Consider the following 26,942-nt stretch of genomic DNA (forward strand, 5'->3'; position numbering starts at 1 on the left):
ACTAAGATTTCCGGACTCACTCAGACTCTCCTGGGCTACAATATGGATCTCAACCAAAATAACCAGAAGCTGCTTTTTCCTTTAATCAGACACTCTACGGTAAGGTGTTATTCTTATATATGTAACACACAGACCAGACACAACGTGATCAGAAGAATAGGCTATAGATTACTAACATTGCTTAAACTACACTTGCCTCTATACATATAACTGAGTATTTCTTCATCCAGGACCTATATATAAATACAGTATATGTCTGAGGCATTTGTCCTGTGTGATAGAAGGAAATGGTAGAATAAAAGGTATATATAGCCAGATAAGCACAGGTAGCCTATAAAGCATACAGTATATAACTTCTATTAAGTGAATTTTTAAAATAGCTTCTGTTTGTATATGTACACAACAATCTCACATTAACAAGTAGCCAATATCCTATATCCTAAGTTCTTGCTGCTTCCCAAGACCTGGTTCACATCTGCTTTCAGTATTCCATTCGGGAAGTCCGCTTGGGGACCCCCCGAATGGAACACCAAATGCATTGACAAGCGATGAGCAGTGAGAGCACACAGACCCCAAAGACTATAATGGGGTCTGTGTGTTTTCCGCGCGGTGTTCGCACAAGTCATGCAGAGGAAAAAGTAGTTCATGAAGCACTTTTCTCTCCGCATGTGCGGACACTGCGGACACTGCATGGAAAACACACGGATCCCATTATAATCTATGGGGTCTGTGTGCTTTCACTGCTCACCGCTTGTCAATGCTTTCAGTATTCCGTTTGGGGTGTCTCCAAGTGAACTCCCCAAACGGAATACTGAACGCAGATGTGATCCAGGCCTAACTCTGTCCTTGCATTATAGGATGAAATGTTACAAAAATAATTTTATTGTTACAAAGATATTTTTCTCTTTTACATTAGATCAGAATGATGCATAGAAATAACATCTAGTGTACACTACAGTTTTAGGCTAAGGCCCCACACAGTGAGTCCCAGCAAAAAAGCACTGCGACAATGCTCTGCATATTTTAAGCGGCATTTCTGCTGTGGCAAACCATGGTGTTAATGTCATTTGAGGCCTCAGCCTTAAGAAGGAAAGTGTAGTTTTTCATGTCAGAGTCAAGTTCAAATCTCAAATGTCACATGGGAATAAAAAGTTGACTCTTCAGTGTCTTTAATTGTTACAAACAATCCCATTTATTGTGCTCCACATAACCAACAGGCTGTTTTTATGGGGGGGGGGGGGGGGTTGTTGTTTTGTTTTTTTTGTTTTTTTAAGTGTAACTAAAGTTTCAGACAGATTTTTATTTTCTGGCAGTATTTGTGTCATAAATAAATTTTGTTATGTACTTTATTAACTTATTTTGTTTCTTTTCTGTGAAATCCTGCATTTTTTTCACATTTTGTTTCTGCATTGAGAGCTATTCTTGCCTCGCACTGACTGTTACTGTTTACAGGATTATGGTGTTGTGTAGAGAAAATGAGGGTAGGAGAGGGTCACTTCAATCAGTTTTATCGCTGGCATTATAAAACGTAATAAGATGATTCCCTTCTTTCATATAACACTAAGGTGATATCTATATTATTTCCAGAAATGTCACTGCTTGAAACCACAGTCACAACTAGTGATATCTCTGGAAGTAATGTAGATAACGTACATACTCGAGTATAAGCCGATGTTTTCAGCACAGTTTTTATGCTGAAAAAGCCCCCCTTGGCTTATACTCGAGTCAGGGTCCAACTCAGGGTCATTTTGTTAATGCAAATGCATTGGTCACGGGCCCCGATCAGTTCCTTAACCAATGCATTTGCATTGGCAAAATGAGGGATGGAACACAGGACCTTCAAGGTCCTAAATAAATTAAACGAAGGGGGAGGTCCTTTACTGCTACAGTAATGATATAGGACTGTCAGGATACGGAGTCGCCGCGGTCTCCTTGCTGCGCGGCGTCTCCCTGGGAGACGTGTTAGGAGTTCTATTGGGTGTGCTTAGGTCATTAAGGGTTAATCTTTTCCTTGCTCTCAGTCTCCATGTCATTAGCCATCAGGTGTGTTCTCTGCTGCTATTTAAACTCCACCCAGGCATGGATCCTTGCCAGCCATTCACTTTGGGTTTCCTGTTCCCCTTGCTCAGTCTGATTCCCTGTCTGTTAGTATTCGGTCTGTTTTCTTGGTTTATTTACCCGGCTTGTATTTTTGACTATCCCTTGTCTTTTGATTTGGTACCTTTATTATATCTCCTGGCTCGACCTCTTGCTCGTCTGACCTCGCCTTCTCTTCTGTGTCTTGCTGGGACTTGTGGTCCTCCCTGGTTCCATGCAGTTTAGTCTTTTGTTTTGCATTGCATTGACACTGTGCTTTCTGTTTAGGTGTGACCCCGTGACGCCAGTCCCTAGCACTTTCAGGGCCTCCTCTCCCCTTATCCTAGCCGCCGGATAGAAGGTTAGGAGCCGTGGTAGGCGCACTTCAATTAGGAAGTGCATTGGTCTGCCTCATCTCAGATATTACAGCATAGTTATAGCTGCAGGGCCTGCGACCCCTTTTGTCATTAGTTGCACAGTGTTGCTTTCCCAGCTGTGTCACTTTGCACTGCCTGACCCTGACTCCAATCTTTACAAGGACACTCCCCCTTCTCAAGCAAGAGAGATGAAATCCCAGGAGGCCCTTATATTCGGGTTGGCTTATACTCAAGTATATATGGCAATCAACTTCCTCTGTCATTTATAAAATGTATTTATGACACAGATACTGCCAGAAAATCGAAATTTGTCTGAAAGCTTAGTTACGCTTTAAAGTTTGTATTGGTATTTCTAAATATATATGTGTAAAACATAGATGCATATGACATTTTCAACAAATTATTTCTATCTGACTAGCACCATATGATTTCTTCTAGAACTTATATAGTTTTTAATATAGAAACAGCCACAGAAAGCACTTTTTACCATTAAAACATTTTTTATTAAAAGCTTTACAATCAATAAAATTAATACTGGTAAAAAGGTGCCTATGGGAAAGTCTGGGTTGCCTGAGATGGGAGTCAGTGAGCCGTCATTGGTGAATAGTTGTATGGTGGGGCGATGTACACAACATGAACTTGTCACCTGACAAGCGAAAAACAGGAGACAAGAGGTAGTCTTGTCAGACCAGTGTCATCTATGGAGTCACAAGAGGGACGTGAACGGGTAGGAGCACTGATACCCCTTTAGGGTAACCCAGAGTTTCCGCACAGTGACCACATAAAGTAGTAGTGGGTGCAATCTGGAGCCACAAGACCCCTTTCTGTTTGGGTTTGGTCATGATATGTTTGGCTATTCTAAGGGGTCTGGAGGCACAAATGAAACTGGAGAGAATTTTCCAAAAGTATGAGAAAAACTTTGAGGAAGACAATCAGTACTGAAAGAGATGAATCTAGGTAGGATATTAATTTTCAGGAGGTTAATTCCTCCTAGCCATGAAAGAAAGAGGTGAAAGAGGTCAGTTTAGAGGGTGCAAAGTAGGGGGAAAAAGTTTAATGTATAGGTATCTGATAGGTATCTGGGAGGGAGCTGGGAAGGTGGATTCCTATGGCCTATTTGATGACCTTTGAGGACAAGGCAAAGGAGAAGGCAGAACAGAGGGAGTGTACTAAAGAATCAGTCAGGGAAATGTTAAGTGCTGTACTTTTAAATAAACACAGTTTCTTTAGCAATTACAAAATTAATCCATTTTGTGGAGGAGAGGGGAGGGAGTATAGTCAGTGGTTGGGTAGTGAAGAGGAGAACGTAGTCTGCAAATGCCTAAATTTTTAAATGGAGGTTTCCAGCAATCAGACCATAGCTATTTGGGTTGTGACTGAATGCAATGAGGACATGTTCCATGACCAGGGTTTATAAGATCAAGGAAAGGGAGCAGCCCTAACATGTGCCATTGTGGATAGTCAGAGGGGGCAAGATTGTGCCATTTACTCAAATATGGGCCTGCGAGGAAGCATATAACACATGAATCCGTGTGAGCATCGTGCGGTCTAGACAGATATGATGTAGAGTCACCTCAAGAAACTGCCAGTCCACTCTGCTGAAGGCCTTCTCTGCATCCAGGGAAAGTAGGCTGGGGGGACAGGGGAGCGTCAACCACAGGCCCACTGACTTTTTGGGGCCCACTCCAGAGCCACCAACTGTACACATAAAAATTTCAACTGTATCAGCATCTACAAGATACCGATGCAATTGAAATACATGGTAGTGCAGAAAGCTATTAGCTTACAGTAATAGTGCCCCCTACAGGTAATAGCATTACTTATGTGGGGAGGATTATAACCTCATGGGGGAAGGGCACTATTACAATAAGTAATAGCATTATTTATGTGGAGAAGGGAATTATTACCTGTAGGGGGGTGCTATTAGAGCATTATTACAGTAATAGTGCCCCCCATAGGTAATAATGTCAGGGATAGGGCGTTGGTAGTCACCAGTCCGGTAATTGTGGGTGACGAAGGCTGGTCAATTCAAGGACTAAGCGCTAGTGCTGAAGAACTCGCACCATACAACAAGCATTGGTACAAGTTCCTCTCTTAGATGCAGCAGTGCATATAGAGAGTGTTTGTTTATTGTGCAGGCACAGGATTTTATATCCGGTTTCCAGAAGTAAACAGCAAGCACTATTATGGGCTTGCTGATTGGTCGGTCAGATATCCGCTTCCTGTTACATCGGCATGCTTCTGCATAGTGGTGGCTTCCTTTAATGTCGGCACCAGTGTATTACTTCTGGGATCACGCACTGGGCAATGCGGAAGTGTTAGGTACTCTCGTGTTGTTATGGGAAAACCCACGGAGTCTCTAGTTCTACGTAGTCATGATTACATCCGAGGGTAGCAACCAATCATAGGCGCCATCTTGTTATATTGTTCAGCACAGCAAACTTTTCACGATGTCTGTTACACTGTTAAAGCTTACAATAGACAGTAATGTTTTTTATAGCTTCAATCTTTTTTTTTTTCTGTTTGTGTTTTGTGGGTTTTTTTTTTTTTTGCCAGTTCTGTATTTCCCGGACAACCCCTTTATTAATTAGGGGGCATTATTAGCTGAGGCATTATCGATTTAAAGGGGTTGTCCAGGCAAAAATGGACGTCCCCTTTTAAATTACCAGGGAGCAGTAAATAAAAAAAAAAAAAATCATAGTCCCCTGTCCCCAATGTTCCGGTGTCCTGGTTCTTCTGCTCCTGCGGTTTCTCCCGGGTCTCTTCATGAGTTCCTCTGAGGCCAATCTTCATGCTCAGCAGGCTTCTGGAATAGACCCATGATGTCACAGGTATTGACATTGCGTGCCATTTGCTAATTGGTCTCAATGGTCACGTGACTGCTGAGGCCAATCAGTGGCTTCTGTGGAACTCCAGAAAAGACCCTTTCAGCAGAAGGAACAGAACACACTGGAAGGACACCGGAGCATTGGGGACAGGCGAGTATGAAATTTGTATTTTTTTCAATGCCTGTGGCCAAGTTAAAAGGTTGTCCATTTTTGCCTGGACAATCCCTTTAAGCAGGAATACAGGAGTATTATAATGGGGACATGGGGCATTATTGATTTAAGGGGGCATAGAGGAATATTATTAGGGGGACACAGGGGGCATTATTAATTGAGAGGCACTATTAATTTAAAGGAATGTACTATCATACTACACTATATACTGCTGTACTTTAGAAAGCAGTGATTGGCTACAGCGGCCCAACACTAGATACTGCTGTACTGTAGAGCGCGGGTGATTGGCTGCACCGGTCTCATCAACTTGACATCAGTGCTTCAGCCATTCCATATACAAATACTGCAGTGAAGGTAATGGCAGGCCCAGTGCAGGAACAGAGGGGAAGATGCAGGTAAGTGTCAGTGCATAAGTGTTTTATTTATAACCCTGGCCGGCTGCCTGCATTAATATTTCTGTTCCTGAACAATGCCACAGGAGGTTTTAAGGGGCACAAAGGGGCATTGTTAATTTAAGATACGTATGGGGGTATCATTCATTTTCAGAGGATTTTTATATAATGTATTTTACAATTGGGGTAGCAGCAGGATGGGGACTTTGTATAGGCAAGTAAAATGTGGGTCAGGTGTCTGGAAAATGAAGAGCCAAAGATGTCTGTGCTGCAAACTTTACAGAAACAAGCCGCGGCTGGAAGAAGTGGTCATGGCAGTCCAGATGGAGGAGATGAGATACGTGAACAATTACAATCAGAGATGTCACCTGTAAGTCACAACATTTCACTGTACTGTATTTATTTAAACTGTATGCAGAGCCTTGTGTACAGCCAGTATATTACTATACGGTCACTGTATGGTGATGATATCAGTATACCCAGGTGGGGTGCCCACTAGGATATGTTTTCCCCCCTTGCCAAACCCTTAGCTATGCCTCTAATCATGGGTAACTGTGATCACTGAGTATCCTATTAATATTATAAATGTGAAAGTTTGTGAGTTTGGATGTTTGTGGGTTTGTGTGTTCGGATGTTTGTTAGTCAATCACGCAAAACCCGCTCGACCGATTTGGCTGAAATTTTCCACAAACATAGTTAATGCACCCCATTGCGCAATAGGCTACTTTTCGTCACAATAGTGCACATACGTTTTTCCTAGGACCCCCACAAACCCCAAACTCACATCACCATCTCTGCAATCTCACACACTTTGGACCATAGCAAGCCACAAAATTCATATTGCCCTCTACGGCCTCGCCCCTAACCCCACACAATCACATATACATATACTTTACCACTTTGCCCCTCACCTTAACGATACTCCAGGAGGCTCTCTTTAACGCTCCGGAGCAGCCATGTTTGCCAACCCCCACCGCTCTGACAATCCGCGACACCGCCCACCCATGTCAATACCCCTAGGCGGTCTAATAAATGCAAAAAAAAAAAGTTTAAAAAAAGTAAAAAAATATTAAAAACAAAAAAAAAGGATTAAAAATTCAAATCATCCCCCTTTCCCTAGAACACATATAAAAGTAGTTAAAAACTGTGAAACACATACATGTTAGGTCTCACCGCGTCTGAAATTGCCCGCTCTATAAAGCTATACAAATATTTTTCCTGTTCGGTAAACGCCGTAGCGGGAAAAATGGTCAAAAGTGCCAAACCGCCGTTTTTTCACTGTTTTGATTCTGATAAAAATTTGAATAAAAAGTGATCAAAGCAATAACATTTCCTGAAGATGGTAGAACTACAAAGTACACCCGACCCCGCAAAAAAAGACGCCCTATACATCCCCGTACACGGACGTATAAAAAAGTTACGGCTGTCGGAATATGGCAACTTTTCAAAAAAAAATTTTTTAACAGTTTTGGATTTGTTTTTAAGGGGTCAAAATGTAACTAAAACCATATAAATTTGGTATCCCCGGAATCGTAATGAAACACAGAATACAGGGGACATGTCATTTTGGTTGCACAGTGAACGCCGTAAAACCAAAGCCCGTAAGAAAGTCGCAGAAATGCAGTTTTTCTTGAAATCCACCCCATTTTGAATTTTTTCCCTGCTTCCCAGTACATTATATAGAATAATTAATGGTAGCATCATGAAGAAAAATTTGTCCCGCAAAAATTAACACCTCATATGGCTCTGAGAGCGGAGAAATAAAAAAGTTATGGGGTTTAGAAGGAGGGGAGTCAAAAACGAAAACCCAAAATCAAAAAATACCATCGGCGGGAAAGGGTTAACTTCAAATACCTCTGTCCCAAAGTCACTATGTAAAGTTTCTCACAACACCGTATAGCGGCTCAAATACAAAGTAACTTCAACACAAAAGTCTCACGTATTCTCTGAATTACAGCAAAAACAAGATACAAAGTTACATTTCATATTCCATACCTTATACACACTACGAAAACCTTACCCACGCCTGTATATACCCACTGCTACAATCACCGCAGACGAAGTCGCGGGTATCAGCTAGTAGTGAATAAAACACCTTTTAAAACCTTTAAAGGGATTCTACCACTAAAACGCTGTTTTGTGTGCTTTAGATGTTGGAATAGCCTTTAGAAAGGCTATTCGTCTCTTACCTTTAGACGTGGCTTCCTCCGTGCCGTTCCTTAGAAATACTGTTTTTTACCGGTATGCTAATGAGAGCTCCACAGCAATGAGGGCGGACCTCAGCGCTCAAACGGTGATGGGGGCGTCCCCACTGCTGCCCGAGAACCCACACCAGCGACGACTCTGTCGTCTTCCTTCTTCGTCAGCTCTGACATCTGCGCAGTCAGCTCTGCCAGCGAGACACTGGTAGAGCGGACTGCGCATGCTGGCCGGCGGTCATATTTTCGAGGCCGCAAGGCAAGACTGCGCAGGCATCAGAGCTGACAAAGAAGAAAGACAACAGAGAAGGGGAGGATGCATCTGAAGAAGAAGGCGTCGCTGGAGCGAGTTCTCGGGCATCAGTGGGGACCATTTGAGCGCTGTGGCCCGCCTTCATTGCTGTGGAGAATTCATTAGCATACCGGTAAAAACCGGTATTTCTAAGGAACAGCGCGGCGGAGACCACGTCTAAAGGTAAGAGACGAATAGCCTTTCTAAAGGCTGTTCCAACATCTAAAGCACACAAAGCAGTGTTTTAGTGGTAGAATCCCTTTAAATGGTCACAAACTTTTCAGACATCTTAGTCTCATTTCATAGAGCATGTGATTGTGGATCAAAATGTAATGCATTTTAATTGAAAAATGTCTCTATGCTTAAGGCCCATTAATGTCGGACTTGCTGGACGCATGTATATATATATACCCCGTAGAAATTAGGTGACTAGAATATTAACCCTTTCAAAGAAAACACACTAAACCATAAAGTACGTGGTATATGTGGGAAGGCCACAGCTTTATTTATTTAGTAAACATTGTAAATCAAAATAAACCAAAATTAGACCAACCATGCCCAATCTTCAAATCCGGATCACTTTAACCTGAATGCCCTGCTCTAACAGCAGGCATGTAGTACTTTCTGTCAGCTTCCTGGGCATGGTAACCCGCCATGCTGTGACAACAAAATCCTAGAAAAGAAAAATAACCAAGACAAACAAAAACGGGTCAAACACTAAACCAGAAGGGCAGGGTGGGTGGGTGTTCCTCTCATCAGCCTAGGCTAAGCAGAAGGTTAGCACCCACCTACGTGCCCCCTTCTTAAATAGACCCTTAAAACAACTCCTCCTCTACCTTTCATTCATTCGTCACCTTTTCAAAATATTTACAAACATCTTCTAAACCCAGCCAGCAAGTCCAGAGCCCTTTCCCTATACGGTTCAGGGCATCCCAGACTTGCTGGACGCATGTATATATATATACCCCGTAGAAATTAGGTGACTAGAATATTAACCCTTTCAAAGAAAACACACTAAACCATAAAGTACGTGGTATATGTGGGAAGGCCACAGCTTTATTTATTTAGTAAACATTGTAAATCAAAATAAACCAAAATTAGACCAACCATGCCCAATCTTCAAATCCGGATCACTTTAACCTGAATGCCCTGCTCTAACAGCAGGCATGTAGTACTTTCTGTCAGCTTCCTGGGCATGGTAACCCGCCACCCAGCAGGCAGTGTACCCCCTACACCTGGCTGCTGGCCCCCCCACGCAAAAGCACTAATGCCCTCTCAACACCATCACGCAGGCCCCACAAGAATATGTCGTTACCAATGGGGTTCAAGTGTACCCCATCACGCTGCAAAAGACCACCATTATCACCCTCAAGATCCAAATGCCGTATTGACAGCCCTCCAATGGAGCGCACAAATTTAGACACTCGTATATTAAGAACCTTCCTGGCCCGTTCCAGGGCGGCAAGGTCCCTAGCACCCCTCCACGCTTTACGGGGAACAACCTCGGACCATACTAAGACTACGGAATCAAAAAAGTCATAGACTCGTCTCAAGTCCTGTTTGATCATTGTAATGAGTTCCGCCAGCTTAACCTGACCGATGTCATTACCTCCGGCATGAATCAACACCACCGCTGGACCACTAGTAGATCTGCTAGCCGAAACAATCTCCGGAAGTACCTGACGCCAGCGAAGTCCTCGGAAACCACGCCAGAAAAAATCAACATCAGGGAAACCAAAGGTAACGCCACCAGGACGAGCCCCAGCTCTCTGTTCGGCCCAGTACAGGTAAGAGTGACCAATCAACCAGACCGTAGGACGGATATCTGGAAAGACAGAAAAACCAAACGTGAGATACAAACGGTGAAGAGCAATAAAACAGTTAATCAAGGCCGAATCAGCATACCCAAAATGCCCAACGGACGTCGGACATCAGGGAGTCATCAGGTCTGGCCTTATGTAGGATCTGTAGCAGTCGGACTTCCAACGACCCAGACGTTTCACAGCTTCCTCACCCAGACCGCAAGCATCTGCGGTGGTAGCTGCACCAATCCGAAAAGAATGGGTCCCGAAATCCCGAGGCTCCAGACCCAACTCCACTAAACAGGCTTTGAAAACAGCAGAAAACTGGAAACGGGTAAGGGGGGAACCTGTCTCATGCACCAAAAAGGCCGGCGCCTGCGGGCGCCTAGCCACATACTCCTGCAAAAGTACAACAGGGCAAGGCGAAGTACCGGATCTCCCAACCGTAATCCAAAAACCCCTACCATAACAATCGGTCTTGGACCGACGCACACACAGTTTAACGTCAGAATCGGAGACAACTACGTCGCCCGCCGACAAACCCCCCGGCTTAGCTTTGCTAGGACTAACAAGTTCCCCGATACGCAGGGCCGCAAAGAAAGCTAAGGAAAAAGCGGCCCTGAAAAGCAACACCTCATAATCATCCCCACAAACGATAGCCAAAACCCCCAATAAGCGTCCCAACAAACTAACTGAAACTGGACGTCTACGATCACCCCCACCCTTCTCCTTCTTCCAACCTTTCAGAACCTGACTGACGGCAAAATGTTTTGTTATGTCCACCCTCCCGAATAACTTCAGCATGAAAGCTACCCCGGCTAACCTTTTGACTACCATGCTATAAGAAAAACCCTGACGGCGCATAGCCGCCAAAAAATCTAAGGAAACAGCTAATAATTCGTCTTTGTCTGCGGGTACCAAACCGCCCGACGAAGACAACCAGAGGACCCATGCAGCAGAATGACTCTTCCACGTAGCAGCAGACACCGATGCCCGAATCAACTCTAACAATTGCTCTCTGCCAGGCGCCACAATATATCCGGGCAGCTCCAGCCCACCGGGTGCGCGGACGGATGGAGGGAGTGGAACACCTGAAAATGCGAGCGAGAAAGGGCATCAGCAATCTTGTTCTCCACCCCAGGGACATGGCGCGCCCGAAACCAAATGTTATGGACTAAACACATCAGAACTAAACGTCTCAGCAACGCCAGGACCGGAGGAGAGGAAGAAGATTGACTGTTGATCACCTGCACTACCGCGATGTTGTCACACCAGAAACAGATCCTACTGTTAGCCATCCTATTACCCCATAGCTCGATCGCAGCCACGATCGGGAATAGCTCCAAGAGAGCCATATTTCTGACTAAACCTGAATCAAACCAATGCCTCGGCCAAGATCCCCTGACCCAGTCATTGGCAAAAATGGCTGCGAACCCATCACCCCCCGCCGCGTCAGTGAACAGCGACAATTCAGCATTGCAGACCTCTTCCTGTTGACAGACGGCCCTGCCATTAAAACTAGACAGGAAAATCTTCCATACACGCAAATCCTCCTTAAGGGAGCGAGTAACGCGTATGAAATGATGAGCCTTCTGAACGCCCTTTGTTGCCAGCGATAACCGGCGACAAAAGGCGCGGCCCATCGGCAACACCCTGCAAGCGAAATTCAACAAACCCAAGAGGCTCTGCATCTGATGAAGTGTAACCTTTTTTGCCGCGACAAACTCATCAACCAGGGAAACCAAATGACTAAGCTTTTCAGGAGGGAGCCTAAAAACCATATCAACAGAGTCAATTTCAATACCCAAGAAAGAAAGACGAGTTGTCGGGCCCTCTGTCTTCTCTTGGGAGAGGGGAACCCCCAGCTGTTTCATCAGCGATTGGAAGGTAAAGAGCAGGTATGCACAAACATGGGTACCACTAGGACCGACAAACAGAAAGTCATCCAAATAGTGCAGCGCCGATGGGATGCCCGTCTCAAAACGCAAACGCCACTCCAGAAAGGAGCTGAAGAGCTCGAAATAATAACAAGAGATGGAACATCCCATGGGCAGGCACATGTCTACAAAATACTGCTCCTTTACCATACAACCCAGAAGATGAAAACAATCCGGGTGCACAGGCAACAAGCGAAAGGCAGACTCTATATCAGACTTAGCTAACAGTGCACCTGGACCCGCGCTACGGACTAGGAGGACGGCACGATCAAAGGAGGTGTACGACACAGCCGCATCCTCCTTTGAAATACCATCATTGACGGATGACCCGGGAGGGTAAGAAAGGTGGTGGATGAGCCGGAATTTGCCGGCCTCCTTCTTGGGCACAAGACCCAAGGGGGAAACCCGCAAGTTAGACAAAGGGGGCTCAGGAAACAGCCCAGCCATACGACCCAACGCAACCTCCCTAAGTACCTTCTCCCAAGCCAAATCCTCATCCTCCCTAACCGACTTCAGATTCTGAGAGAGGACCAAAACAGAGGAGGGGTCGTGAGGGATGTAGAATCCGTGAAGGAAACCATCAAGCAGAAGGCTTGCCTCCTGCCTCCTGGGGTACAGTGCGAGCCACTGTCCCAGCACCTGCCCGTTCACCGGCGTTCTCCGCTGCGCCGGACGCACCCAGCTTGCCTCCAGACCGGTTACGGCGGAAGCACCGCAAGGCCGAGTGCGTTCCCCCACATATGGAACACTCGTGTCGAAATCGACACGTGGCATGGAATCGGCAATGCCCCTCATTATAAAGCCAGCAGGCACCGCTAGGCTTCTGGGCCGCAGAGCCGGGTTGGCCACCCGACCCGGCGGCGCTGGCTTGAAAGGGGCGAGGAAGAGAAGGGCGCTGAGCTAAAATCAACTGAATCCATACGTCGGCGACCTTAGTGGCCCAACCGACAGAGGGGTCAAGAGCCAGGCGGCGACGAAATTCTTCATCGTACCTCCACCAGGCCGAGCCCCCATGCAATTTGTAAGCATTGAAAATAGTGTCCATATAGACAAAGAGCTCGGGGCCCTTAGCCGGACACGATTGACAGACAATATGGGCAAAGATGGCGAAGGCCTGCAGCCAATTGCCGAAGGACTTGGCCACCTTTGATTTACGCTCAGCGCCCCTCTCAAAGGAACGCTCCTTATCCACAGTCAGTTGCTCAGCTGAAAGCAGGGACCAAATGTCTATATAGTCCCCGCGCACAATCTTATCCCTGATCTCCGTGGGAACATGAGTTCCCAGCGGAGCTACCCCACAGTACATGGAATCCCTCACTAAACAACTAGCTGCGAGGTCCCTGGCCGGCGAGGGGGTCGCCCCCCCGGGTGAGGCTGTAGAATCTTGGATTCTTCCTTCCGCTACCTCAAGCAGTTTTCTAAGCATAGAAGTAAACTCCCCTGAACTAGCGTGTGTTGGAGTATGAAGAGGTGCCCACGTCGGAAGGCAGGCGTACTCACCGTCCTTCATCCCAGCGGGGACCTGAAGAGGTTCGGCCGCCGCAGCGGCTGCAGGCGGAGGCAGCGCCTCCGGGCGAGGAGCCATCGATGTCGAAGGGGCCCTCCGCTCCGAAGCAGGTGGCGAGGTTCCGCGACGACTACGGCCACTGGACGAAGGGGCACGCGACCCGCCAGACAGTCTCCGGTCCCTCTGAATCCGACAATGCCTTGATCGCGAAGACGAACGGCTGCACGGGGTACGTCTGCGGCTTCTTCTGCTATCACGGCTTCTGCGATCACGAGAACCTCTGGACACCTCCTGGTGACGCCCACTATGGCGGCGGTAACGACCATCCTCTGAGGAAGAAGAAGGAGAAGTCACAAAAGCGGAAGAGCGCCTCCCAGATGACGTAACGGAAGGACCCCTGTCAGCCCGGCCCCGCCCCCACCTCCGCCTACGAGACCCGACGCGGCCACCCGAAGAAACCCCAGGGCCCCCCACAGCTATGGCTGTGCTGACCAAATCCGCCGGAAAAACAGGAGGGAAATTAATGGCAGACCCCAGGAGCCCCCCCTCACGATCTAGCAAAGAGAGGGGCGGGGCCGGGGCGGAGCCAGCGCCGACCAAGGGAACGCCCCTCTCAGAGGTGGGCTGACCCAACACAGCCCCAAGAACAACATCCCCACCCGGGACTCGAACCTGCCGCCTACCTGGGGGGTCCGACGCAGACCCGACAGCAGCAGGGGGAAAGCCGGCAAGCGCAGCTCCGTCCGTGCTGCCGGCCATGGTAACGGGAAGCCCCGCCCCCGTAACTAGGGGAGGGGCCGGAGCAGACGCCGAGACCTCTAAGCCGGCTCCCACAGCAGAGAGAGCCGGCGGCAGAGGAGACACGCCGGGCGCGTCATCAAAGAGAAGGGGAGAAGCCCCGCCCCCCGCCTCAGACCCGGGAATCGCAGAACCAGGGGCTGCGCGCGGGCCCGAAGCGGACGCCATTTTGGGAACAGGATGAAGGACAGGTAAGGCAGCCGCCCCTCCCCCCGTGGCGCCGGAGCCCGCACCCCGCCGCCCGCCGCGACCCCGTCGCTCACCTGACACGCTGGGACTATCTCTAACAGGGGGCCTACCGCGAACCGCCGCACCACCCAGGCTAGGACCACGGACCCCCCCGCGCGCCGGCGGGCTGGGGCTCAGGCGAGATGGCGGGCGAGACACCCGCTGAGGCCTGCCGTCCACCCGAGAGGGAGCAGCCATATCCACCGGGGCACCGCTTCTATGGAGCATATCCAGGAGCCAGCCATTGCCCCGACTAGCCACACGGTCCAGAATCAGCTTCTCCAGAGTGTCCGCCATTAGCAGGTCCTGTTCCTCTCACCAGCCTAGGCTAAGCAGAAGGTTAGCACCCACCTACGTGCCCCCTTCTTAAATAGACCCTTAAAACAACTCCTCCTCTACCTTTCATTCATTCGTCACCTTTTCAAAATATTTACAAACATCTTCTAAACCCAGCCAGCAAGTCCAGAGCCCTTTCCCTATACGGTTCAGGGCATCCCATGAGCCGTAGCCAAAAAGCACATCACAATTTTCCTCTGTGCCCTTTTCTGCTTTTATTATACCTATATGGAAAATGCCAGGGTTTCCATAGGTGTAATTGTCATGCTATGATTTACAAAATCACAAGCGTTTTTTGAAATCACGGCATTTCCACTGCAGACTTTTTTTTTTTTTTTTTTTTTCTGCAACGTGTGGATGGGATTAGCCAGAATCCCATTCACTTTTCTGTATAACCCTATGGTTTTTGCACAGTCAGTCATGTTTTTCATGGTTAGCAAACGGACCCATTAATTTCTATGGCCCCAAAAACACAACTATGTATTTTCACTGTCCAGTGCATGGGTCTGTGAGCAAAACTCAGGCAGGTCCTAGTTCTATCTGTTTTGTGGGCTGTGCTCACTGGCCCCAATGAATGACATACATGTACTGCCCATACCATTCAATCATGGCTAGTGTGCATGTTGCTATGCATGCCACTGCAAATTTAGCTCCACCCACTTCAATGTTGACTTTGCCCATTCTCATCCATTTTTCTATGTGCCTCACACAGTACAATGCTCCTACAGCCACCCTAACATTATATGCCCCCACATTATAACATTCCTCTCAAATTGCCTCACAGTATAAAGTCGCTCTCCAGGTGCCCCAGTTTAAACTGGGGAAAACTAGAGGGGGAAATTAAATTGGGGTAGCTGGAGGGAGACATTAAACTGGAGGAAACTAGAGGTCAACATGTCCAGCAACACTAACTGTTTAGTGTCTGCCTCCATCTGCCATCCCAGTTTAATGTTCCTCTCCCCTAGTTTAATGTTCCCCCAAAGTGTAACCTAATAAAAACTCTAATACTCGCCTCTCCTAACTCCCCTGCTGCTCTGTAGAAGTCTGTTCTGCAGAAGTGTTCAGGGAGCTGCAGGCACGATGTGAGCAACATTGCACCTAAAGCTCCCGGATCTGGAGTACACCGAGTGGTGAAGCAGGAGTTGTCTGCGGACCGTTTCTGCTTCATCACTGTAGTTAACTCATCTGTCTAACCTGTTAATATAAATTTGGCAGGCTAGGCAGAAGGGAGCATAACTGTATTTACACTTGTATGTTGAAAGATTTTTAGCATCATTAATATTCTTTTTTTTTTTTCTCTTTTTCTTCAGAACCATAGGCAAGAGCGAAACCAACGAAGAAATATAAATCTTAAGAACCCCAAGCTCTGGATAGGCCTTGTATTTTTATTGGTCATAGTTGTAACAATTATCAGCCTAATACTTTATTCAAGTAAGTGAAAATAAGAATAATGGGCAATAAGAATAAGAAGCTTCGAAGTATTGCCTATATATAGTGTGGGGAATCGCTCAGGTAGATGCTTGTAGCAGTGGAGGAAACAGGGACACAGACAATGGATTGCACACAAGTTCAGGCTTTATTCACATGTAACGCATACACTTCTTTTGCAAAGCCACAGAATAAACAAAACAAAACCCTTCTCGGCTGAGAAACTAACTTAAATGTAAGGAAACTTTTCGCTGAGTATACAGGAGACTGGCTACCAGTCTCCCACCTTGGCAACAACAATGGGTGGCACAGTACCTGCTTTGGAGGCCCAGTCTGGACAGGTCAGCTCTGTCAGTGTGGTGCCACCCTGCTAGTCTTCACACTCAGACTGTTATTATGGCCTACTTAGTCAGCTGTCCTCCCTGGTGTGGGTCTCACCACACACCCCTTAGGTGCCTGGCTGGAATATACTTGTCTTCCCAGACTACACCCTTCATTCTCTCACAATAGTAATAGATATTGCCTACATCCATATATACTTACTATATATGGGAGTGACAATTCTATTGACTCCTAATGAACCCTGACATATTAATTTGGGGGAAAGGAGGAAACGCATAGAGTTGGTTTAAGGTAGACTGTGATTTTATCTAAAATGGTCCTTATTTGATTATTGAATGGGAGAGCCCCATTTGGCGCATGGACTTTAGTATCTGTAGTGTTTGATGATACTTTGCAATATACTGCAATATTTAGTGGTTAGTGCAGATATAGAGCACCTAATATTTCCGCACTACTTGGCGCTTATTTATCGTTAGGAGGCTGAGTTGTTAGGCCAGGGGTGAATGTTACTGCCTCCTAGGCAGTCTAACCTAATACCACGTCCTACCACCAAGGACGTGGGAAGTGCAGTTTTCACTGCAGCTTTCATCTTTCCTTAGAAAAACCTCCTGATGAGCTAGAGCAGGGGTAGGGAACCTTTGGCTCTCCAGCTGCTGTGAAACTACAACTCCCAGCATGCTCCATTCACTTCCATGGGAGTTCCCAGAACAGCAGAGCCAGTATGCATGCTGGGAGTTGTAGTTTTGCAACAGCTGGAGAGCCGTACGTTCCCTACCCCTGAGCTAGAGTATCAGCTAGTGAAATACGTATGGAGGGTATTAGGAAATAGTTTTCTCTCCATATAATAGTTCAGGGACTTACAATACATTTAAATTGAACCAGAGGATAGATAGGACTGCTGCTTAACCATTTAAATACTGGCTATATCATTACCTAGTCAGACCTCTGAGCACTGTTGGGAGCTAATGCTGCATATTAACTCTTGCTCCTCCAAGTCCTGCTGAACAAATGGAATACTTATCTATTTTCTCCTGCCATTTGGAAAGATAAAGGGGAGAGTTTCACTTTATCTAAGAGATAGAAGCCATATCTACCTAATCTCTTTACTGGTTAGTGAATCTCCCTACTGGAATATTTTATGCTATAATGGGCACAATTTTAATATATTAAAAAATAAAATTTATGTTTTATTTCTACTCCCTCAGCTGTACATGCTTCCTAGGGGTGTTTCAATTGGGGTGAGACTACAATATAGTTGTAGGGTAAGAGTTATTAGATTCAGGGTGGAAGAATCAAGCCCATTCAAAGAGTCAGTGCTACACCCTACCTAACACAAGTGTGTTTAGTGGAATCCATTGCTTGTTTTTATGTCTTAGTTGACGTCCACATGACAACTTTTGATAACCAATAAGCTATAAAATCGTAAGTTTTATTGTTTTGTTTTTTCCACACTGTTTCACTGTGAATATTTGTACAGTAAAGAAGAAATAAATGAATTAATGACTAGTGATCAGCCGATCCGAACAGCACGCACGCATTGAAATGAATGGACGTAGCCGGCACGCAGGGGGTTAAGCGGCTGGCCGGTGTCAAAGCGGAAGTACCAGGTGCTTCCATTAATTTCAATGCGTATGTGCTGTTCGGATCGGCTGATCCGAACAGTACTCGCTCATCTCTATTAGTGACAAGATATACTGAATCCTTTACCACAAAACTAGATTTCAGTCTGCTTATCCTGCTCTATATTATGCTTTATTTTATTTAGCTTACTTATATAGTGTCATCATATTCCATAGCGCTTTACAAACATTCAATCATTGTCCCATACAGGAGGAAATCAGAGTACCCAGAGTACCCACACAAACGCAGGGAGAACATATAAACTCCTTTGAGATGTTGTCCTTAGCAGGATTTGATTATAGGACTCTAGGCTGCAGTACTAACCACTGAGCCACTGTTCAAAGTAGACTGTGTTTTCATGGTGGCAGGTTAAAGAGGACCTTTCAAGTCCTCTGACATCAGTACTACTATATACAGCTAGACAGTGCACTGTATTCAGGACACTGTAAGCTTTCTAGCAGTATATAATACAGTCTGTCAGAGGACATGAATATTTTTAATATTTTGTAATCCCTTTCTTTACATTTTTATTTAATTTGATTTGTACAATAGAGGGCAAAATTGCTAATATAATACACTACAATATTTCATTATTGCATTGTATTCTACTGTTCATCCTAAGGCTGGCAGAACACCAATATAGTCCAACTGAAAACTCTATGGATGTCACAATTACCTGTGGTATTTAAGGTGTATACCACTAGAGAGCTGCATATTTAACACCTTATGTACCAGTCAATTGTGATTGTGACATCTAAAGAATTTTCATTGAAACTATGTTGGTGTTTTGTCAGCCTTGGGGTGAACAGTAGAATACATTGCAATACTGAAATATTACAGTGTATTATTTTATCAGTTATGTCTTCTATGGTTCAAATTCCATACTGGAATTTAAAAAAAATGCCAATAAGGTGAAAACACCTCCGACATCAACAGTATTATATACCACTAAAAAGTTGATGTATTTAAGGCTGTCAACCTGGTAACTAAGGGGTTAAGAATAAAAACAAAAAATTCTCAGAATGTAAACCTAACAAATGCAAGTCAGAGCACAGGGAGTACAGAGACTTTTTTTTTTTCAACTGTAATTTTTATTGAAAGATTTTGACATAAAGTATAAAATAAATCAACCAAAAACAATAGGCTAGGAGAGAAGCTTGACTGCCAAGCGGGAGTACAGAAACTTTAACCGGGACTTTGTGGAATGGTGCCAGCGGAAGCACCTCAGGATTAATGCTGAGAAGACCAAGGAGATGGTGATGGACTTTCGCAAGCAGAGAAGTGCTCCCCATTCTGGTTGAGATCCAAGGGTCAGGCAGATCACCTGGATGCGCTGAACAGAAAGGGTCTCCGCAGACTCTACCTGCTTAGGAGGCTGAGGGCCTTTGGCATCCAGTGGGCACTTCTTAGGGCCTTTTTCAGCTCTGTGGTAGCGTCAGCCATCTTATTCGGAGTGTCCTGCTGGGGGAGTAGTATACCAGACAGGGACAGAAATAGACTTGACAGGCTGAGGAGAAGGGCCAGCTATGTCCTGAGAAGCCCCCTGGACCCAGTACAGGTAATGGGTGACAGAAGGATACTGTCCATGGTGAGTTCCATGCTGGAGAATAAATCCCACCCCATGTTTAAGACCTTGATGGCGCATGGCAGCACTGTCAGTGACCTACTGCTTCACCCCAAGTGTGAGAAGGAGTGCTATCGGAGGTCCTTCCTCCCAACTGTGGTTAGGCTACATAATCTAAATCAGACCAAGTGAAGAGCAGTCCGCACAATGATCCTGAAGTCTTCTTTTCTTTTTTCTGTAGCTGCTATGACTCCTAGTATTTTTCTCCTATCTACTATTCTGAGCTTATGTGTGTCTCCTTCTGTAATATATTACTGTATTATCCATGCTGCTGTAACACACAGAATTTCCCCATGGTGGGACTATTAAAGGATTATTTTATCTCTTATCTTTTTTTTTTATAACCTTTGTTTCTTTGCAGATGTATATATTGATGAAGATGAAAAACGATTGACCAACCTCTCATCAAACAGCACATGCAGCTACACGGGATTTTTTAATGTATCAAACCCCTGTCTCTGGAATTTATGGATTAAGAATGAATCATTGTTTCAAGAAAAGGTATGTCAGATGTAGTGCTAAAGGCTAGAGATGAGCGAGTAGTATTCGATCGAGTAGGTATTCGATCGAATACTACGGTATTCGAAATACTCGTACTCGATCGAGTACCACTCGCTATTCGAATGGAAAAGTTCGATGCAGAACCAGCATTGATTGGCCGAATGCTATACAGTAAGCCAATCAACGCTGGTTCTTCTCCTACCTTTAGAAGTCTTCTCCGTGCAGCGTCTTCCGGCTCTGAATTCACTCTGCCAGGCATCGGGCCTGGGCAGAGCCATCTGCGCATGCCCGCTTGTAGTGCGGACATGCGCAGTTGGCTCTGCCCAGGCCCGATGCCTGGCAGAGTGAATTCAGAGCTGGAAGATGCTACGGGGACGCTGCACGGAGAAGACTTCTCGGAGGATCCAGCCCGACCCAAACTCGTGGACTTGGTAAGTATAATTTGATCGAACGTTGCCTACCCCTGAAACAAGCATTTTCCCCCATAGACTATAATAGGGTTCGATATTCGAGTAGTTGAATATTGAGGGGCTACTCGAAACGAATCTCGAATCTCGAACAATTTACTGTTTGCTCATCTCTACTAAAGGCATGTAGATATATTCATTGCAATATAGACCTTAAAGACATAAGGCTAAGTTTACATTGCATTGTCTACCTGAGAATCGTTGGAGTCCTACGTGGAAGACTTTTCCCCCAAAGTTTCTGTTTTAAAATGACAGAAAACTGATGAACCCCATTATAATCAGACTCTGCATGTTACCGTTTTTTTAGTGGTCCACCTCTCCGTTGTTTTGGTCCGCCGACAGATCAGAATGATGGGGATGTGACGCTCGAGTGACTCTAGATGCCCCTGAACTCCAGTTCAAAATCTATTAACAGGACCCCTCAATTATCTCACATTATTAATATTATTGGTATCCTCATAAGGTGCAGAATGATATGTGAGGTTGCCTCAGATCCCAGGACCTGGGTTCAACCTCTGTATGGCCTTACACTTTTATGACTGAATACTATATTGTATAACACAATGTTTTGGCCTAAAATCTTTATAGTATAGATAGCATAGCAGACATCAAAGTCCAAGTCTTCAGGAAGAAACCATAGCAACCTTCAAACCCAAACTGTCCACAGCAATGCATGATCCAGAACAATACATCAGGATTCTATATTTTCCCTAGGCAATAATACAAATACGCATAAGATACTGCTTGCATAGAAGGTAAAGCAGTATACATTTACATACATCATCTGCCTTTAAGAACAAAATCAAGACATGACTAAAATTGATCTTGAAGTTTATATGCAACTAAGAATTATTTGGCTTTGCTTTACAGATTACCAGTGCGTATTCACTGTCTCCTTCTCTGAATTACTTCTTCATTGCTGCCAAAGTTGATTATAATTCAATGTAAGTTCACATATTACTTCACTACACATGCATGCATAGCTATGAAAGGTCATAGTAATATATAAGAAGGAATTAAGCAATTTTTCCTTCCCTTTTTCATTGTTAATTCCTAATCTTCATTAAGAATCTGGCAAGTGAAGTTTTAGGGTAAAGATAAAGACTGTACCTGGATGCCATTATAACATATCATATAACATAGTTGATATAAACAACCTATAAAACTACCAAGTTCATCCAGAAGAGGGAAAAACCCAAGGAGGTGGATACCATATATGGCAATTGGATCACTATTGAGGAGACCCTAGAGCATAATAGTGTTTCATTGGTGACAAAACCTAAAATTTTTGGTTTAGGGTCAAACCTGACACCTTTAGAAAATTCGGGTCAAATCCAGTTTGGTAATCCCTAATCACTACGCATACTGTCAAGAAGGCCCACTTATGACTATAGTAAAACTTTTTTTTACGCTTGATGCAGATGCTGTTCCCTTGTCATGGTTGTCTTTCATATATCTGTACATATTAATTAGGTTAGGGGCGGTTCACACTTGCGCCCGGTGTCCGGTGTGTTTGCATTCCGTCGGGTTTCCGTCTTCAGTCCTGGCGAAACTGGACAGCGATCAGCTTTAAAACCCATTCACTTGAATAGGTTTGCAAAGGGGACTGCCCATGTCCGCTTGAGGCCTGTCCGTGAGGAAACCGTTTTTTTTAGCCAAACAGAAAGTCCTGCAGCTTTTTCGCTGCACCCCTCTACATGGAGCCTTAGATTTAATGATGTACTGGGAAGCTGGAAAAAAGTTCAGAATGAGGTGGAATTGGAAAATAACTGTGTGTGTGTGTGTGTGTGTGTGTGTATGCATAGGATGTCTTTTTTTGTGGGGCCAAGTGTACTCCACATATACCATTCTGGGGAATGTTGGCCATTTTAATTACCTTTTACCACTACAGCATTTTCTGTATGGGAAAAATATTTTTAGAAGTTTGTAGTATCTAAATATATATCTTTTTTTTTTATCTGTATACTGTGGTGGCAACTGCAGGGAGACATTATACTGTCACTTTTAAGATGTGTGATGGTCCTATTTGGTGATGTTTTCAACAATTTAAAAAGATGTTCATGGCTTCTTCTTTTTAAGCGATGAGGAGAAATCTGCAGTCATTCATCTCGATTTCACACAACCTTCAAAGTCCATGAAATATCCAATAAGTACAGAGCTTGTGGGGGGGATTTTGAGGCAAAATCTGTATAAACTACAAAAGTCTGCATGTGAAGACACACAGATTTTGAAAGATTCCTTGCAAGTCTATGTAACGAGTAAGTATATAATGTTTAATGAAAGGTCACAGATTCAATTGTTGTAGAGCTTCAAATAAATTGTGACCCCCTTCCTTTCATATTGCAACATTTTTCATGCGTTCTGTTTTTATGATTTTCACCCCATGATAAAAAAAATTACGTTATCTATATTCTGTGCATCAGTATAAAGAAAACAATATTAAAACTGTACAGAATGCAAAAATTTCTTGGCCGTAGCATTTTAAAGTTCCTTCAAAGAGGATGAGATTCTGGCAAATCCCATCTGCACATTGCAGAAAAATATGCATAGTGGAAATGTTGCAATTTCCAAAATCGTTGTGGTTTTGGAAATCGCAGCATGTCAGTTATACCTATGGAAAGCTTTGCAGACTTTCTTTGAAGAGCACTGCGGGAAATACTACAATGTGTTTCCGCTACGGGTTTTGCCGCAGCTCTTTTTTGCACTAGTAACTGAACTAGCCACTGGAGTCTGAAGATACTCCAGCGGAATGACACCCCAGATGCCATGATCAATAGCAATCATAACCTCTGGGGGCAAGATCACCCCCTCCCCCACATCCCTTGAATCCTGCATGAAAAGAACGCAGAGTTCAAGTGGTTGCCATGGCAGACTGCCTACACCCATCACACATAGCCTATGTGCGATGTGCTGTAATACATGAGCATCACTATGTGTTTATAAATCCCACTATCCAAAAATAGCATAATTTATCCTGTATGGTGAGCACCATTAAACAAAAAATAAATAAATAAATTGTTCACCTCGCTTTCCCCGAAAATAGCAATATAAAGTGATCAAAAAGTCCTACTTACCAAATATAACTCATCCTGCAAATAAAGAGTACTTACATATCTCTGTCAACAAAACAGTAAAAAAAAGATATAGGCATCAGACTGCAGTGACTCCCAAAAAATCCTTCATTTTCAAAAAGTGACATATTATTTGTAAAAGTGGTAAAAATAATATAATTATGGTATCGCTTTAATTGTATAGACCTTGTGGACAAAGTTGCCATGTCGTTTTTAATGCAGAGTGAGTGATGTAAAAATAAAAGGCAAAAAAATATAGGTTTTTTTCACATGTACCCGCCAAAACATTAATAAAAGCTAATCAAAAAAATTATACATAACCCAAAATGGAGCAAAATGAAAGTGCAACTCTTCAAACAAATAATAAGCCTTCACATAGCTATATTGACAGACAAATAAGAGTTATGAATTTTGGAAGGTGAGCATTAACGTACAAACTACTCTGCATCCTTAAAGGATTAAAGTTAATATAAGATTATTTAAAATTGGAAAATGGGTAATGCTATTTTTATCTTTAGTAATTGATCATTTAAACCTGTACTTTGTGTTTTTATTAATATTTTTTTTCTCATATCACATTTTTTTTTAACCACTTCCCTGCATCTGCTATAATAGCACAGCAGATGTCGGGTATTTAAATATGGCTGCTGCTCAGAAACTGAGTTGCTAGTGCTTATGCACTGATTGCAGACATTAAGGCCCCCAGTACCACACTCAATGGGAGATATATATATATATATATATATATATATATATATATATATATATATATATATATTCAAAAATAAAAAGTATTCAAAATTCAAATCACCCCCCTTTCCCTAGAATACATAGAGAAGTTAAAAACACTGGGAAACACATACACTTTAGCTATCCCTGTCCAAAAACTCTGTCTACAAACCTATGAAAATATTTTTCCCATACGGTGAGCACCCGTAGTGGGGGAAAAAAGTGTTTTGCCTCTGATAAAAAGCCTCTAATAAAAATTTGAATAAAAATTGATCAAAGCAATAGACATTCCACAAAATGGTAAAAAGCAACAAAAAAGTACACCTAGCCTCAAGAAAAAAAAAGCACTATGCATCTACACAGAAATATGAAAAAAGTTACAGGTGACAGAATAGGGCAACTAATAAATAATAAAAATATTGCAAAGTTTTACTTTTTTGAGGGGGGGGGGCTAAAATGTAAATAAAGCTGAGTCCCAATGTTGCTGAAACGCAGCTTTTTTTGTTGCAGATTTTGTTGAGCCAAAGCCAGGCGTGGATTGAGCAGAAGGTAGAAATATAAGAGCTTACTATATATTTCCCATTCCTTTTGTAGCCCTTGTTGGCTCTGGCTCAAAAAAACGCAGCAAAATCTGCAACAAAAGTTGTGTTTCCGCATCATGGGGGCTCAGCCTAAAGCTATATAAATTTGGTATCCCCAGAATCGTACCAGAACATAGAATACAGGTGACATGTCATTTTGGCTTTCTGGCAAGAAGGGGTTAAGAAAATGTAACAATTCAATTTAACAAATATGCAAAAATAGAAGAGATATAAATACAAAGGGTGAAATTCCCCATGAATACTACAGAGGCATTCACTAACTTACCACACTTTTGTATGTCTTACAGGTATATAAGCAGAAGACAACGGACTACAACAGTTTAGTATTCTGCACTTTATTCATTTGTTTTCAAAAACTCTGCTTCGGTCCTGACCATACTGTGATCATATCCACATTTATATAATTTGATCCATGTATGCTTCATTCTGATTCAGTATGAACTACCGTACTTGATTTACAGTGGTTACCTACCACTTCCGGACCGCCCATAGACTATATACGTCCGGGAAGTGGTTGCCTTGTTCTGACAGGACGTGCCGGTACGTCCAATCAGAACACAGCTATTTTCACGAGATCGCGCAATTGCTGAAACTGGGAGCTGGCTGTAACTTCAGCCGGAGCTCCCAGAGAGAAGAAAGGGAAGGTTTTTTCCCTTCCCTGCCTTCTCCATCGCTGTGTATACAGCGCTCAATGAGCGCTATTTTGCGGCCATATACGATCCTAACTCCCATTGAAATCAATGGGAGCTTCTACGGCGCCGTATACGTGCCAGATCACGCTGCACGTTACATCGTGTGAATGCACCCTTAATGTTGCGATCTTTGGTCATAGGATGACAGCAATGGACATTAAATTGTTGCAGAGTTCGATTACAGACAGATTCTGTATCCATGCCGATTGACACTAATGTAAACAACATGAAACATCATGTTTGTTTACTTTTGTAATGGGAGATAAAGTCCTGGATGCACCACTTCTTCTGTTACTTCTTCTGTTACAAAAGTAAACAAACATGATGGAAGATAGCTTCCTTCATGATGTTTACATTAGTGTTAATGGGAATGGACACCGAATTCGTCTGTCACCGACCTCTGCAACAGTTTAATGTCCGTTGCTGTCATCCTATGCCCGAAGACAGCAATGGACGTTTGCAACGGTACTGTGTACCTTAGGGTGCTGTAAGAAGGTAGGGTCCTGGAGACACGTTATATCTTCCCCAAGGTCCTCACCTATGCCTTGTGATGGTGTGCTCCTGTGATGAAAGGGAGTAGGCCTCTGCAGAGCCTTCAGAGCTGATCCTGGAAGAGAGAAGAAGTGCCTGGGCCTGTCCTGGAGAGCTAGTATTTGGTGACACTTATTTTGTGATTGAATCTGATTGTTTTGTTCATGTGGCTGGAGCAAGCCACAACTATAGTTCTATCTTGTTCAAGGCTCAGCCGAGCAGGAGTTTTGTTTTCCTTTTACGTGTTTGGCGTAAGGTTTATTTATTTTTGCTGTTTTTCCAAATAAAATTGTTTTACATCAGACAACGGTGTCCCTGTCTCTAACTGTTTGGGTCTTCACTGCTGCTAAAGTGCTATATTCCCCACAGTACATTCACACTGCCGTCATTCAA

General features: G+C 44.2%; 1 protein-coding gene across 3 annotated transcripts; it reads left to right on the forward strand.

Moving 5' to 3' along the window:
• C2H3orf52 (chromosome 2 C3orf52 homolog) lies at window positions 1-26,042 on the forward strand. 3 transcript variants are annotated; one of them, XM_075262709.1, is made up of 7 exons: window positions 26-99; window positions 6,128-6,214; window positions 16,253-16,373; window positions 20,318-20,457; window positions 21,795-21,868; window positions 23,004-23,182; window positions 25,614-26,042. In XM_075262709.1, the coding sequence occupies exons 1-7, from the start codon at window positions 43-45 to the stop codon at window positions 25,619-25,621; spliced, it is 666 nt and encodes a 221-aa protein (XP_075118810.1). In that variant the 5' UTR covers window positions 26-42; the 3' UTR covers window positions 25,622-26,042. The 3 variants fall into 3 exon arrangements, with proteins under 3 accessions (XP_075118811.1, XP_075118810.1, XP_075118809.1); XM_075262710.1 differs by lacking the exon at window positions 6,128-6,214 and having other exon boundaries at window positions 1-99; XM_075262708.1 differs by lacking the exon at window positions 26-99 and having other exon boundaries at window positions 5,976-6,214.
• The last annotated feature ends 900 nt before the right edge of the window (window positions 26,043-26,942 follow it).

The sequence above is a fragment of the Leptodactylus fuscus genome, chromosome 2 (assembly GCF_031893055.1).
Source record: "Leptodactylus fuscus isolate aLepFus1 chromosome 2, aLepFus1.hap2, whole genome shotgun sequence".
NCBI lineage: Eukaryota > Metazoa > Chordata > Amphibia > Anura > Leptodactylidae > Leptodactylus > Leptodactylus fuscus.

Bases quoted from the DNA above. Each gene is read 5' to 3' on its own strand.
- C2H3orf52 (XM_075262708.1), top strand. From the start codon at position 6,068: ATGTGGGTCAGGTGTCTGGAAAATGAAGAGCCAAAGATGTCTGTGCTG. The intron at 16,374-20,317 runs GTAAGTGAAAAT...GTTTCTTTGCAG, and splicing joins CAGCCTAATACTTTATTCAA to ATGTATATATTGATGAAGAT. The intron at 20,458-21,794 runs GTATGTCAGATG...TTTGCTTTACAG, and splicing joins AATCATTGTTTCAAGAAAAG to ATTACCAGTGCGTATTCACT.